This window comes from Tinamus guttatus, unplaced genomic scaffold (genome assembly GCF_059628265.1).
Source record: "Tinamus guttatus ecotype Peru unplaced genomic scaffold, ASM5962826v1 Tinamus_guttatus_pri_ptg000139l, whole genome shotgun sequence".
Taxonomy (NCBI): domain Eukaryota; kingdom Metazoa; phylum Chordata; class Aves; order Tinamiformes; family Tinamidae; genus Tinamus; species Tinamus guttatus.
In genome coordinates this window covers 268,894-284,959 of record NW_028288673.1, presented here as the reverse complement: position 1 = coordinate 284,959, position 16,066 = coordinate 268,894, and the positions used below count along the sequence as shown (strand labels likewise).

At 54.8% G+C, this 16,066-nt stretch overlaps 1 protein-coding gene across 1 annotated transcript in view; it reads left to right on the top strand.

Annotated features, from left to right (window-relative positions):
• The first annotated feature begins 1,992 nt into the window (after positions 1-1,992).
• Positions 1,993-16,066, top strand: part of LOC148595221 (olfactory receptor 14A16-like) — a 37,124-nt gene continuing 23,050 nt past the window's right edge. Inside the window, exons 1-4 of the mRNA XM_088521942.1 lie at positions 1,993-2,092; positions 2,357-2,483; positions 2,994-3,117; positions 3,283-3,352. Of these exons, the coding sequence (XP_088378068.1) occupies positions 1,993-2,092; positions 2,357-2,483; positions 2,994-3,117; positions 3,283-3,352 (421 nt within the window). The remainder of the gene's footprint in view (positions 2,093-2,356; positions 2,484-2,993; positions 3,118-3,282; positions 3,353-16,066) is intronic.

Sequence of the window (16,066 nt, the reverse complement as noted above, 5' to 3'; positions counted from 1 at the left end):
ATACCCATTCCTACAGGGATGCTGCTGTGCAGCTGTGGCCAGGGATGTGCTGAGGGACGCGGCTGTGAAACCTGGCTTCCTCCCAGAGCCAGCAGACACCAGCCATGCCCTGTCCACGCAGACACCCTGGGCTCTCTGAGGGGAAATGAACCCAGGTGTCCTGAGCTCCTGAAGGTCCCTGGTGGTGCCAGACTGCAGGGGCACCCAGTCATCCTCATAGACCCCAGGGAACACATGTGCTGGCTTTCCGGGGGAAGAAGCCCCATGCTGAAGCGAAAGAGGCTCAGAGGAATTCAGGCCAAGAACCCAAGGAGACTTTCAGCAAACTGCTTTTATCTTCCTTCCTTGTGCTTTTCTTCTCTTTACCTTATTTTCTCTTCCTTCCCCCACTTTCCCACTGTCCAGGCTAAAGGACATTCCCCCCAGACACTATTCCACCTCCCACCCCACCGCGTGTCCCCATGAGCTGCCAGGCATCACATGGGAGTTGAGAAGCTCCCTCAGGCTCCCCAATACACACATGATTCCCCCATTGAGCACAGGACTCTGCACACAGCACACGGATTCCCTTAATAACCCCACAGCTCCCCAAATGCCAAACAGTCCCAAAGACTCCCATTTCTGCATACAGGCACCCTGCTGGACCTCCCGGGAATGCCCAGCTCATCACAAACAACCCAGGATGTGGCCAGGAGCACAAGACTAAGCCCTGGGAATTCCATAGGGAATGCTCTGGAATTGTTCAGCCTGCAGAAGAGAGGGCTGGGGGAGGGGGAGCGCATTGTGTCCATGGGCAAACACTAGTGCACTGGGTAGGGTCACTAAAGAAGCTGAAGCTGGACTCTTGTCAGCGGGGCAAGGAGAGCACACGACGCGATGGGCACAAACTGCAAGACCACAAGATCCTTTGAATGAGAAGCAAATATTTTTCATTTGCAGGACTCGCAGTTGCAGCCTGGAATCCCACAAATCCTCAGGATGCGTTCCACCAGTTTCCTGGCTACCGCTGCCTTGTCCCAATTGTAATTTTAGTTAGACCTGAGTCATGGTTTACTGCTCTGGGCACTCTGCAGGAGGCCCCTTTTCCATGCAGCAGCTGTGCCTGGCTTTGTTGATAACCTTCTCCAGTGCTTTAGGAAGCCCTGCTTGTGGCTGGAGCTCTCCAGGGCCCTCCAAAAGCACAGGGCAGTCTTTCTGCCTCTCTCCCTTTTCCCCATCTCCACCTCTCCTCCTGCCACACTCTCTCGCTCTTCCCACAGGCTCGTGTCTCTGGCCAAGATGAGGACAGCTGGAAGCAGTCCTGAGGCCACCCAGAGTCCCGCCAGGAGAGAGAAGCCCCGAGCAGCAAAGTGAGCGGGAGGTGCCCAGGACACGGCTGCCCTGCGGCCTCCTGCTCTGCTGCCAGCAGACGCCACCAGTGCCGTCCCTCGGCCTCCTCTGCTCCCAGCGGAGCAGCTGGTGCGGAGCAGCGCGGCGCCCAGAGCCGGCCCAGGGCCTGCACTGCGCGGGCCTTGCTGGGAGCCGTGGGGAGAGGCTGCGCTGGCCGTGGGGAGAGGGGAGCAGCTGCTGGGAGCTGGGACATCCCGCTGGGAGCTCAGCGCGCCTCACACAGGCCTGCACGGACAGCGCACACAGCCCTCCTGGGCAGCCTGTCGTGGCCAGGGCCAGCAGGGGCCCTGCAGCCCCTCTGTGACACGGGCTGGCCTCACAGTGGGCCGCATGTGCCACAGCTGCCCTCTCCCCACGGCGCCCCATGCCCACCCCACACTTCCCTGCCCGGCCTCGCTCACGCAAGGCACGGGGAGCTGCTCTGGCCTCCGCCTGCTGCACAGCTGCTGCTCTGCAGCCACACCAGCAAGGCTAAGGAGGTGTCACCAGAGCGCGGGAGGTGCCTCCTGGGAGGGCTCTGCGGGAGAAGAGAGCCCGGAGGACCAGCTGCTTCTGGTCAAGGAGGGAAGACCTTTCTCCCATTGTCGGCATCCACCCGGAGCCATGGGGATGCCCAAGAGGAAGGGCAAGGAGAGCCTGGAGCGGGCCCTTGGCCAAGCCGGCCCCTTGCCCCACGGGACGCTGCGCGGGCGCCAACTGGAGGGTAAGGCCTTGCGGAGCTCTGCCAGGAGGGCTGTCCCAGAGGCTCTTCCCCAGCAAAGGCGCTGGGGAAGGCCTGGGCTGTGGGGCACATGGCTGCACAGGGCTGGGGACAGCCCCCAGAGCCCTGCCCGAGGCTGCCTGCATGTGCAAGGGGACAACGTGGCCCCGCGCAGCCTGGCTGCTCTCGGGCTGCTGAGAGACGCCTGGAGGTGGCCGTGTTGGACAGGAGCCCTTGGACTCTGTTCTCAGGAGATTTCTCTTTCAGCCCGTGCAGAGAAGAATCCTGCCAGGCTCTCCGGCTCCCAGGGAACTCGGCACCTGCCCAGAATCCCTGAGGGCAATATCTACAAACCCAGGGAGGAGAGAGTCCATGAGGAAACACCTCCCGCCAGGTGAGACTCGTGCAGGAGGCTGCTGTTGAGCCATGGCAGGGAGCTCCTGCCTTGCACACAGTGTCTCTGCCAAGGATCCAGGGGAAGGAGCAGCTCCTCTGCCCTCCGAGCAGGGGCTCATTTCTCCCCTCACCCTCTGCTCCCACCACGCACAGCATCTGGGGAGCCCCTGGCAATGCTCAAGGGGGAAGTGTAGGCTCTCCAACTGCTCACTCTGTGGAGGAGCAGGACACGTTTGCCTGAGGGAGACAGTGTTCAGAGTGCTTCAAGAGCGCAGCAGGGACAAGGGGTGCCCATGCTCTCCCCCTCTCTTTGCTTACCAAGGGTGCAAGGCTGCTCGGAGCTTTGCTCACACTGGGCTCCTGCTGGAGGGGAGTGGGAAGGGACTGAGGGAGGATGGAACCCTTGGAGGGATAGACACCATGGAGGTGAAGATGGTGCATGGCTTGTGAGCGAGAACAGCCAAGTGTTCCTGTGCTGCCACCCACTGCCCATGGTGCTTCTCCCTAGAGCGCACGTGCCGTGTCTGGCGGGCTCCCCCTGGGCGGAGGAGAACGGCAGGAAGAGACTCCTGAATCCTTGGGAAGTCCAGAGGATGGTGCAGGAGTGCCAAAACTGCTGGGGCATTGCAGAGGTAGGAGCTCCGCTTGCACACAATTCCTGTGGCCCCTGTCCCTGCAGAAAGGCCTGCTTGCCTGGCTGTGCCTGTTTGGAAAAGGCCTTTGCTTCACAGAGCGGGAGAGATGGGGAGAGCTGCATAACTCATCTGGGGTGCTCTTGCCTTTCTCTCACCCTGCAGAACACTCGCAAGCTCCTCAATAAGTGGGATATGGACCATTTCTGGGAGGCCTATTCCCACGACAGTACACGTGAGGCTTGGAGGAACAAGGTATGGCAGCCCTGGAAGGCGTTCTTCTCTGCATGGCTGTCTTGTGCACAGTGAGGGTCCCCCTCTCTGTACCTTCATCTCCACTGCTTTCTCTTTTCCATGTCTTGCATGATAGCCCGCTCCCAGAAAAGACAGCATCTCTGCACGAGACTCCTCAATTGCCAGGAGGGAAAGGCTGCAGAGAAGGGAAGACACATGGGACCATCAGGTAAGGCTTTTCTTGGGACAGGATACCCTTGGGACTACCTTGGGAAGTGGCTTCTCCATCTAAGCTTGGGAGCTGTGCTCCACAAGCACTGGGGAGAGGAAAGGGAAGTGCAGGCAGGCTTGGTGTGCTCCAGGGAAGAATTTGCAAGGACATGCCATGTCGGAGGCACAGCATGGCTGCTGCAGGGTACCTCTATGCAAGCCTCGGAGGAAGGGTCCCTCTGCTCTCACTCATTTCTGCCTTGCTTCCTCAGCAGCAGTTGGGTGCTCCGGCGCAGAGGATTCCCCATCCCCCTGACGGGCCCAGGACACAGCCCAAGTCAATACTGAAGCGGGGGAATGGTACCTCTCGCATCAAGAATGTCATCTTTAAGCTGCCGGAGCCTGAGAAAACGTAAGTGCGCACAGCTGCGGTAAAGTCCTGGCAGAGACAAGTGCCCGTAGCTCCATGTGTGGAATGTCCCCTTTCCCAGCGCCTCTTCCATGGGGTTGGGACCCACATCTCCTGTCTTCTGTGGGACCCCAACGGACCCTGGGGAGATCCTCCCTCCAGGAGCCTTCTGCTGCCCTGTCTTCAAGGGCACCAAGGGCCCTAGGGGACCAAAGGGGCACCCAAGCGACACTGTGTCCTCTGCTGCAGGAGGGCAGGGACACAACGGGCCCCAGCTGCACAGCAAGAGGGGCTTTGTCACTGCTGCGGCGGGAGAAGTTCAGCGCAGGCATCGCAGGCTCTGCCCCCGCTCAGCCCCCGCAGGAGAGCTCTGGAGGAGGAGCTGCAGGAAAGCACCAGGAAGCTCCTGGAGCATTACCGCAGCCTCTACCTGCGTCGGTAAGGACCTGCCGTGATGGCGGGAGCTCCCGTTCCCCTCCAAACCTTTCCTGGCCTGGGCAGCAGCACCTGCCAAGGAGGATCTGCTCCTCAGCCCTGTGCTGGCAGCGCAGCAGCCTTGGCAGCCTGGCGCCTGAGCCGCACAGCCCTGCTGCCCCTGCGCAGCTCTTGGCCACTCAGGAGACCACAGGAAGCTGCCAGCTTCTCCTCCTCAGCAAGGGCCTGAGAGCGGCCTGCACCATTGCCCTGCTTTTGTGCTCACGCTCAGCCCCTTTCTCTTGAACTCTGCAGCAGTCAGCAGACATCTCGCCTCCTGGACAAGAGGGAGAGGTACCGCTGATCTGCAGCTGGATTCCGGCACTCCAAGACTCCTCTGTTTTATTAAAATATATTCAGAGTGTTTGCAAATATGTTGGAGTGGATGTGAAGCACCAATCTGCACCCTGGGTTCTTTGGGAGGGGAATAAAAGGAAGGTTTAGGAGACAGGGAAGGAGCTCCCACTTTGTGCACATGCCTGTGCCCACACCAGTGTCTTCTGGGGCTTCTTGTCCCCCTGCCTTTTAGGGTGACCATGTGGCAGCAGGACCCATGGTGACCTCCCTTGCCCTGTTTGGAGGGCATCTGTCCTGCATGTTTCTCCTGCAGGACAGGTCTGTCCCACTCCCCATGGCCCAATGGCCCAGTGGTAAAGCCAAGCCCGAGACGTTCTCTGAGAGCAGGACGAGGCAGGCAGAGCTGCATGGGTTACACAAGCACCTCTCCCAGAGACACCTTTACGCTCCTCTTCCCTCTCTGGCTGCAGAAGGGTCTCAGTTCATGGGATTTCCCTTTCACTCTCCTGCCCCTACCTTTGCCCATCCCTTCGCTCTCCCCCATGGCACTGGAGCTGCTTCGTGTGTCTGAAAGCCCCAGCCGTGCACGTCTTCCCTTAGACTTTGAACACTTGGGCTTTTGCCAGGCACAGGGAGGAGCAGAACCGGCCAGGAGTGCCTGGGGGTGGGAAGACGCTGGCCACGGTGCTCCCGGCGGGACACGTTTGGGAGGATGCGCTGGCAGCAGCGCCGAGCGGTCGGCGCCCCTCTGCTACGACAGTGTCCCCAGGAATATGGCGCGGGCGTGTGTGGGGATGTCCTGAAGGTCCCTACTGGAGCCCGGCAGAAGGGACTCAACCTTCCAAACATGAAAGAAAAACGTGGGTTTTGCTGTGTCCCGGGAAAATCACTAATGCCTGAGGCAAACCCGTCTAGAGGAATCCAAGGCAGGAGTCTCCAGGTGGGATGCACCCCAACATTGTACAGTGAATAGACAGCAGCAGAATAAAAAGCCATCCCCAGCCAGCAGGCTCATGAGTTCCCAAAACATTCCGGGGCTGATGGGAGAGGAGACAATACCCCCCATGGCAGCTGGAGATGTTTCTCAGCCTTGGTGCGGTATGGGATCATTATTGGCTGCTTGCCTGAAATTGCCATTTCTCCTCCTTTCTTCCTTTCCTTTTTCCCCCACTTAGGTTTTCTCACTTTATTTTCTTTACTTCCTCTTTCCTCTCCAAAACAGTTCTCCCCTTTTGCTGTCTACTTTTCTTTCCTTGCATCTCCTCGCCTCCGCTTCCCTCCCTTCCCCTCTCCTCTCTCCTTTTTCCTTACCTTTTTCCATTCCTTTCCCCTCTTCCCCACCATTTCCATTTCTTTTCTTTTCACATACATGCTTTTCCAGCTTTCAGGCTCTGGAGGCCACAGCCCCCGTGTCCTAGAGCCCTCTCGCAGAGGCCGCATGGCATCAACCACCACAGCCACCCCTGACAACTGGCTGTCTTGTGCACAGTGAGGGTTCCCCTCTCCATAATCATATCCACCGCTTTCTCTTTTCCATGTCTTGCATGATAGCCCAGTCCCAGAAAAGATACCATCTCTGCACAAGACTCCTCTCTGGCTAGGAGGGAGAGGCTGCAGAGAAAGGAAGAAACGTGGGACCATCAGGTAAGGCTTTTCTTCGGACAGGATGCACTTGGAGCCACTTTGGGAAGCAGCTTCTCCATCTAAGCTTGGGAGCTGTGCTCCACAAGCACTGGGGAGAGGAAAGGGAAGTGCAGGCAGGTTTGGTGTGCTCCAGGGAGGAATTTGCAAGGACATGCCGTGTTGGAGGCACAGCACGGCTGCTCCAGGGTACCTCTATGCAAGCTTGGGAGGAAGGGTCCCTCTGCTCTCACTCATTTCTGCCTTGCTTCCTCAGCAGCAGTTGGGTGCTCCGGCGCAGAGGATTCCCCATCCCCCTGACGGGCCCAGGACACAGCCCAAGTCAATACTGAAGCAGGGGAATGCTGCTCCTCGCGTCAAGAATGTCATGTTTAAGCTGCCGGAGCCCGAGAAAGCGTAAGTGCGCACAGCTGCGGCAAAGGCCTGGCAGAGAAAAGTGCCCGTAGCACCGTGCACGGAATGTCCCCTTTCCCACTGCCTCTTCTATGGGGTCAGGACCCCAATCTCCTGTCTTCTGTGGACACCAAAGGAGCCGGGGGAGATCTTCCCTCCAGGAGCCTTCTGCTGCCCTGTCTTTAAGGGCACCAAGGGTCCTAGGAGACCAAAGGGGCACCCAAGCGACACTGTGTCCTCTGCTGCAGGAGGGCAGGGACACAACGGGCCCCAGCTGCACAGCAAGAGGGGCTTTGTCACTGCTGCGGCGGGAGAAGTTCAGTGCAGGCATCGCAGGCTCTGCCCCCGCTCAGCCCCCGCAGGAGAGCTCTGGAGGAGGAGCTGCAGGAAAGCACCAGGAAGCTCCTGGAGCATTACCGCAGCCTCTACCTGCGTCGGTAAGGACCTGCCGTGATGGCGGGTGCTCCCGTTCCCCTCCAAACCTTTCCTGGCCTGGGCAGCAGCACCTGCCAAGGAGGATCTGCTCCTCAGCCCTGTGCTGGCAGCGCAGCAGCCTTGGCAGCCTGGCGCCTGAGCCGCACAGCCCTGCTGCCCCTGCGCAGCTCTTGGCCACTCAAGAGGCCACAGGAAGCTGCCAGCTTCTCCTCCTCAGCAAGGGTCTGAGCGCGGCCGGCACCATTGCCCTGCTTTTGTGCTCACGCTCAGCCCCTTTCTCTTGAACTCTGCAGCAGTCAGCAGACATCTCGCCTCCTGGACAAGAGGGAGAGGTACCGCTGATCTCGTGCTGGCCTCCTGCGCTCCCAAGACTCCTCTGTTTTATTAAACTATTTTCAGAATGTTCAAAAATTTGTTGTAGTGCATGTGAAACTCCAATCTGCACCCTGGATTCTTTAGAGGGGTATTAAGGGAAGGTTTAGCACACAGGGACTGAGCTGCCTCTTTCTGCAGCCAGATCTTCACATGCATGTGCCAACACTAGTGTCTTGTGGGGCTTCTTGTACCCCTGCCTTGGAGGGCGCCCATGTGGCAGCAGGACCCATGGTGACCTCCCTTGCCCTGTTTGGAGGGCATCTGTCCTGCATGTTTCTCCTGCAGGACACTTCTGTCCCACTCCCCTGGCCCAATGGCCCAGTGGTAAAGCCCAGTCCGAGATGTTGTCTTAGAGCAGGACGAGGCAGGCAGAGCTGCATGGGTTACACAAGCTACTCTCCCAGAGACACCTTTACCCTCCTCTTCTCTCTCTGGCTGCAGAAGGCTCTCAGTTCATGGGATTTCCCTTTCACTCTCCTGCCCCTACCTTTGCCCATCCCTTCGCTCTCCCCCAATGCACTGGAGCTGCTCCGTGTGTCTGAAAGCCCCAGCCGTGCGCATCTTCCTTTAGACTTTGAACACTTGGGCTTTTGCCAGGCACAGGGAGGAGCAGAACCGGCCAGGAGTGCCTGGGGGTGGGAAGACGCTGGCCACGGTGCTCCCGGCGGGAAACGTTTGGGAGGATGCGCTGGCGGCCGCGCCGAGCGGTCGGGGCCCCTCTGCTACGACAGTGTCCCCAGGAATATGGCGCGGGTGTGCGTGGGGATGTCCTGAAGGTCCCTACTGGAGCCCGGCAGAAGGGACTCAACCTTCCAAACATGAAAGAAAAACGTGGGTTTTGCGGTGTCCCGGGAAAATCACTGATGCCTGAGGGAAACCCATGTAGAGGAATCCAGTGCAGGAGTCTCCAGCTGGGATGCACCCCAACACTGTACAGCGAATAGACAGCAGCAGAAGAAAAAGCCATCCCCAGCCAGCAGGCTCATGAGCATTTCCCAGTGCCAAAACATTCCGGGACTGATGGGAGAGGAGACAATTCCCCCCATGGCAGCTGGAGATGTTTCTCAGCCTTGGTGCGGTATGGGATCATTATTGGCTGCTTGCCTGAAATTGCCATTTCTCCTCCTTTCTTCCTTTCCTTTTTCCCCCACTTAGGTTTTCTCACTTTGTTTTCTTTACTTCCTCTTTCCTCTCCAAAACAGTTCTCCCCTTTTGCTGTCTACTTTTCTTTCCTTGCATCTCCTCGCCTCCGCTTCCCTCCCTTCCCCTCTCCTCTCTCCTTTTTCCTTACCTTTTTCCATTCCTTTCCCCTCTTCCCCACCATTTCCATTTCTTTTCTTTTCACGTACATGCTTTTCCAGCTTTCAGGCTCTGGAGGCTACAGCCTCCATGTCCTAGAGCCCTCTCGCAGAGGCCACATGGCATCAACCACCACAACCACCCCTGACAACGGCTCTCCACAGGCCACACCAACTACTGGCCCCTGCCATGTCCCCAGGGCTCCTCCAAACAACCCACGGCAGCGAAGAAACTCCCTCACTGTCCCCAGTGCACAGACGATCCCCCACGGAGCCCCTGATTCAGCAGAGCTGCCAGGAATTCCTCCAGGACCCTTATAGTGCCCCCCAAAATCCCACAGTGACACAAAGAGGCCTGTGGATCCCAAACCCTTCCCCTGGGCACCTTGCTTGACTACCAGGGAAGCTCCAACACCCACCAAACACCCCGTGAATCCCAAGGACCAGAAGAGTAATCCCAGGCATCTCCACAGAGGCTCAGGGAGCACCAGAAAGCCCCCAGCGAACACCAGATCAACCCCAATACCTCTAAGGCCTCCCAAGCACAGCCCTCCACATACTCAAATCCCCAAATGACCACCCCAACTGCCAAAGGATACCCATTCCTACAGGGATGCTGCTGTGCAGCTGCGGCCAGTGATGTGCTGAGGGACGCGGCTGTGAAACCTGGCTTCCTCCCAGAGCCAGCAGACACCAGCCGTCCCCTGTCCACGCAGACACCCTGGGCTCTCTGAGGGGAAAGGAACCCAGGTGTCCTGAGCTCCTGAAGGTCCCTGGTGCTGCCAGACTTCAGGGGCACCCAGTCATCCTCATAGACCCCAGGGAACACATGTGCTGGCTTTCCCGGGGGAGAAGCCCCATGCTGAAGGGAAAGAGGCTCAGAGGAATTCAGGCCAAGAACCCAAGTAGACTTTCAGCAAACTACTTTTGTCTTCCTTCCTTGTGCTTTTCTTCTCTTTGCCTCCTTTTCTCTTCCTTCCCCCACTTTCCCTCTCTCTCGTGTCTCTGGCCAAGATGAGAAAGAGGAAGGAACATTGAAAAGAAGTCAGAGCTTGGGGACGTCTGGGCCAGGCCACCACCCTATGCCCCCCAAAATGGCGCCGAGCCGCAAGGAGAAGGGCGGGGCGAGGGTGCCCCCGGCGGGAACAAGGAGGAACCGTTAGAACTAACAAGCGCGAGTGAGGCGCTGAGAACCAATGGGAGTGACCAGACAGGTGAGGGAAGCGCGAGTGAGGCGCTGAGAACCAATGAGCCTGACCGGACAGGTGAGGGAGGCCCGAGTGAGGGGCCGAGAACCGATCAGAGCGGCCATTTCAAAAAACGGCCTCCGTGAGTAGAAGGCGGGGCGAGCCAAGAGGGGGGGAACAGCCCGCCCGCAACGGAAGTAGGCGGGACGGAAGTAGGCGGGGCCGGAGCCCAACGAAAAGGTACCGGAGCCCGGAAGTGACCAGTCAGTCGAGTTCCGACTCCGGATCAGACACTAGTCAGGAGGAGTGGCTCACAACTGAATCAAACTTAAGGAAGGAGAAAATGAAGGTAAACAGAACTAAAAGCCAAAATATTCCCATCTGAGTTAAAGAAAAACTGTGAAGGGGAGAAACCCCTCTCACGGACTGCAAGGAAATAAAGATCGCGTGTGCCGACTGGGCCCCATCAGCCGCACTAGCGTTCCCGGTCCGGGTGACGGAGGCGGGACAGAGGGTCCACTCGCCGATAAAATCTAAGGATGTACAAGCAATTGTTAAAGCAATTGCAGATAAAGGGATTAATTCTGCCATGGTCTTAACCCTCATAGATGGTATCTTCGGGGGGGACGATATGCTCCCGTTCGATATAAAACAAACTTGTAGGCTAATCTTTGGTGGAGCAGGGATGATCGTTTTCAGACAAGAATGGGAAGACAACTGTACGAAGTATTTAGCCCAAGTAACTGGGGCAGATCATCCATTACATGGCTCCAGCCTGCAGCGGTTAATGGGTGCAGATCCAACAATGATCACCCCCCAGGCGCAGGCGAATGGCCTGCGGGCCCATGAGGTTATGACAACTACTCGTGCGGCCAGGGAAGCCATTCGCACAGCCTGTAGAGTTGTTGCCAGACCATCGCAATGGTCCACAATAAAGCAAAGTGAAAGTGAGAGCTTTACACAATTTGTAGATCGTCTCCAGGCAGCGGTCGACTCTTCGTCCCTGCCCACGGAGGTAAAAGGCCCGGTCGTAGCGGAATGTTTACGCCAACAATGCAATTCGGCAACCAAAGAAATCTTGCGATCATTGCCAGCGGGGGCAAGTATCGCAGACATGATTAAGCATGTTGCAAGGGAAGAGCATCTGACCCCAATTCAGGTGGCTGTTCACACCGCAATAGCCAACGTAATGGCATGTTCTAAATGTGGCCAGGCAGGCCACGTTGCAGCAAACTGCCCTTGGCTGGGGGACTCGCTGGCAGCGCTCCCCCCATGCCAAGATCAACCCAAAGGTCACTGTCAGGAAAGATGGCAGAGTCAAGTGGTGCCCGCTTAAGTCTATTAAACCAGACCTTCAAAATAAAACTAATGAAAATTGTGAGTTTCTGTTCACAGGACCGGATCATCGGACTCCACCGTAACCCATACGCCCCGGTGACAAGCGTCCCGCCTGAGCCTGTGAGTTCCACGCTGACCGATCCAGAAAACAACAAAACAGCCTCCGCAAGAGGGGGCTGCGATGCCTTTGCGTTATCTTAATTTTGCAGCTTGTCACTATAGGACAGGTAGAGTCACACCAGCCCTTTAAATGGGTACTTGAACAGATCGAACAATCTCGAGCAATTAGTACAAAAGTAACTACAGGGTCACCAGTTTTCAGTGCCATGCCTTGCCAACCAGCACTCATTGAACCTGTTCCAAATGCAGCTGGTATGAAATTGGTTCATCGGTTCGCCATGGTTAACTACCCTGATATCTACCTTGATAGGGCCGATAGCAATGATCATGATGACACTAGTCTTTGAACCCTGTATATTGAATAAGCTCATGTCGTTTGTCAAGAGTCGGCTAGAGAAGGTTAACATCATGTTAGTAGAACGCCGACAACTGCTTTAAGAATATATCCACTCAGTTTTATCCCCAAGTTATCCCAAGGTACACCCTATTCCTACACCCCAGTATTACCTGTCATCCTCTACCTTCTACGTGCCTTCTTCTTTGTGCCTTATGTTTTTATGTCAAGTTTATGATACGTAATTTTAAGATTGTTATAAACTATAAGAATAGAATAATATAATAATAAGAATAAGTAAGAGTAATATCATAATAAGAGTAAGTAATAAGAATAAGGTAATAATGACAATAAGTGATCACAATAAGATAATAATAAGATAGTAATAAGAATAAGATAATCATGAGAATAAGTAATTAGAATAAGATAAGAATAAGTAAGAATAAGATAGTTATATTTTAGCTAATTTTGTTATGCATAGGGAGGAGGGAAATGTTGCAGATAGTTAGGGTCCGGCGGCCGGAAGATATCGCGCTGTATGGAAAGATAGGGCCCCTAATAGCCAATAGCAGATGGATGTGACGTTGTAAACCTTAGCTATATAACACCGTGTAACCATCAATAAACGCCATTTGCCATCCATCACATTGGTGTTAGCGAGCTGGTGGCCCGAGCGGCCTGGGGGTGGTCGCCGTGCTGTTCCTGAACCAGGTCACCACGCCGTTTGAACGGCAACACAATCACTCCAAAGGGGCATGATTTTCCTTTACCTTCTGTACTGTATCTGCCAGAAACATGCCTGTGGCTGTGCTGGACACCAAATTCATTGACATGGTCCTTCCAGCACATTACCTTGGCTTCATAAGGAGTGGGGCACAAGTCGCAGTTGGCATCTGGGGTCATTTCAGACGGCCAAGGCAATTCCACACCTGGTCCCCACCTGATCCCCTAGGAGGATGCATCTCTCCCAGTTGCTCCATCAGAGCAAGCGAACACAGGCATATGCCTTAGATCAGCTCAGTCTCCTCCACTGTCACCAGGTATTGCTGTGAGCAACTGCCTCTCATCCTCCATCTCAAATGATTAAAATGCCAGCTTGGACAAGGAGTTTTTATGTAGAAAACTACACTGTGTTTGCCTTGCTTTTGGCAAGGGGAATCTCATATTTGTGGAGTTCACAGGAGGAACTTGAATCCCACTCCATGCCAGGGGCCTCTAAACCAGCACAAGATGCCCAGATTGGCTCATCTGAATCAACATGTGAACCATGTGTCACTGATCTCTGCACTTGTCACACCTACGTGTCCTGGCTAATTGAGAGATGCAAAACAGAGCTTCCAGAGGGGAACATTTCTACTTTTCATAGAAAGTCATCCTCTGATTAAAGAAATTGCAATGTTGGAATCTGTCTGTCTGAACTGCTAAGAAAAGGATTGCAGGTTATTTAGTGTACATTCCCCAGGAGAAGGGAGCACAAGAGACAGAAAAATTGGTGAGTTCAGAGGGGCCTCTGCTCCTGAGCGGGGCCAGGCTCCTGGGAGCACAGGGCTGCGAGCACTGCCTGCTGCTGTGGACAGCAGAGGAGAGAAGGCAGCGAGAGGGGAACGGCAGTGTGGAGCGGGAGGACAGAGCAGAGCTCATTGTGGAAGTGAGCTCCCAGCCCCTTGCATGGTAAGTCTCTGGCTGCAGGGCAATGCTACTGAGTTTCCAGAGGGGTCTTCTGCACCCAGTCAACGCCATCACTTGGTAGGTTTTGGGGCAATCGCTTTCCCACCATCTCCAATGCAGAGGCTGCTTCAGAGCAGGATTCCCTGCCTCAGCGTCACAGGGACAGGGCATCCTGCTTCCTTCTCCCAGGGATGCTGCAGGGCTGTGAAGTTGGGTGTGCACCCAGGTCTGCATGGGCTCTAAGCCAGAGCAGTGTCCCTGTGCCTCAGGGTTGCTCCTTGCTTCCCTCCTGTCCATGCTGCTCCTGGTCTTCTCTTAGGCTCACTTGGGTGGAGAGGATTTCAGCTGCAGTTCAGATATCAATGCTGCAAGCTATGTGAAACAGGGGTCTGCACGGGAGTGTGGTTTTTAGGGTAACATGTAAGTGTGATCATCCTCCAGCTCAAAGCAGTGTGAGTGCAGGACAGCTGGAACCTGGGTAATAGAGAAGCTCTTGTTACTCTGCCCCAAGTGATAGGGAAGCCTTTCCTCTCAGCACTCGCAGCAGAAAGGACAATGATTGCTATCTTCAAGGAGTGCTGCCCAGGTGGGAGAGGGGCATCTCAAAGAAAATAAATAATGTCAAAAAAAACCTTTCTTCTACAATCCACATCCTTTAGAAATGGGTGTGAAGATGCTGAACAGCCCTGTTACATGAAAAGTGATTTTATTGTGAGTGTCAGAATTACTCACTCCAATTCCCTCCACATTCCATGGGCAGAGGTCCCAAATCCTTACAACACAACCGGTCAGCACAAAACGGGTTTCAAGCCAGGTAAGTATGCAGATGCCCCTTCCCTGTCCCCTCCCCTTAATAAAGAGAGAATCAGTGTGATGTTTTTTATTGAGAAATTGAATATTTTTTTAATTTACTGTTTTTTTCTTTCTTGAAATGTCTCTTGCTAAAATGCCACATCTTTTTTTTTTTTTTTTTTAACTTCTCCCAGGACAGTGCACTATGCCCTGAAACAGCAAATGTCCAACAGCAGCTCCTTCAGTGAGTTCCTCCTCCTGCCATTCACAGACAGGAGGGAGCTGCAGCTCTTACACTTCTCGCTCTTCCTGGGCATCTACCTGGCTGCCCTCCTGGCCAATGGCCTCATCATCACAGCCATAACCTGCGACCACCACCTCCACACCCCCATGTACTTCTTCCTCCTCAATCTCTCACTCCTCGACCTTGGCTCCATCTCCACCACTGTCCCCAAATCCATGGCCAATTCCCTGTGGGACACCAGGGCCATTACCTACTCAGGATGTTCTGCACAGTTCTTTATGTTTCTTTTCTTGATGGTAGGAGAGTATTTCCTTCTCACAGTCATGGCCTATGACCGCTATGTTGCCATCTGCAGACCCCTGTATTATGGGACCCTCATGGACAGCAGAGCTTGTGTCAAAATGGCAGCAGCTGCCTGGAGTAGCAGTTTTGTCAATGCTCTCCTGCACACTGGCAACACATTTTCCTTACCACTCTGCCAAAGTAATGAGGTGGAGCAGTTCTGCAGGCTCTCCTGCTCTAATTCCTACCCCAAGGAAGCTGGAGTCCTTGTGATTACTCTTTGTGTACACTCTGGGTGTTTCATTTTCATTGTGTTGTCCTACGTGCAGATCTTCAGAGCAGTGCTGAGGATCCCCTCTGAGCAGGGCCGGCACAAAGCCTTTTCCATGTGCCTCCCGCACTTGGCCGTGGTCTCCCTGTTCATCAGCACAGCCATGTTCGCCTACCTGAAGCCTCCCTCCATCTCCTCCCCAGCTCTGGATCTGGTGCTGGCTGTTCTGTCTGCGGTGGTGCCTCCAACAGTGAACCCCCTCATTTACAGCCTGAGGAACAGGGAGCTCAAGGATGCCCTGAGGAAAGTTATTTCATGGACATTATTCAGAAATGACAATATTGGTGTTGCTCTCCACATGTGAATCCCACTGTATCCTGTACCAGGACTGAGCAATATTTCTTTATGTTTATTAGATTTACTATTACTAGCATTTGTTAACATGCTGCTACACAAATGGTTGGATTTGTTCCTCCTTGAATCAGACTACTTGGTCTCATATGGTTTCCAAATAAATTGGTGTCTAAGTCTGGGTCAGAGCTGACCCCCCCACTCTGTCATTAAAAGCAGAAAGTTCCCCCCAGTGCAGTGCCTGAAGGCTGCTCTTTAGAGGAAGCTGCTTTTAAGAACAGGCTCAAGGAATTGTACCCCAAAGGCCTTGCTTCACAGGGTTCTCCATGTGTTCAGGAGAAAACAGCTCAGAAATGTGTAATGAGCTCTGCATTTAGGACTCACTCATTGGTGACCAGTGACTGTGGAAGGGATGAACCTTTCTGGAAAGGTGAAGAAGCAACTCAACAGAGATGTTGTCTCTAAGCATGTGGAGGAAAGGACGGGCATCAGCAGTGGTCAGCATGAAGTCACCGAGGGGAAATTAAGCTGAATCAGTCTGAGAGTCTTCTAGGATGGAAGGACTGGCTGGGTAGATGAGGGGAGATTGGTGCATG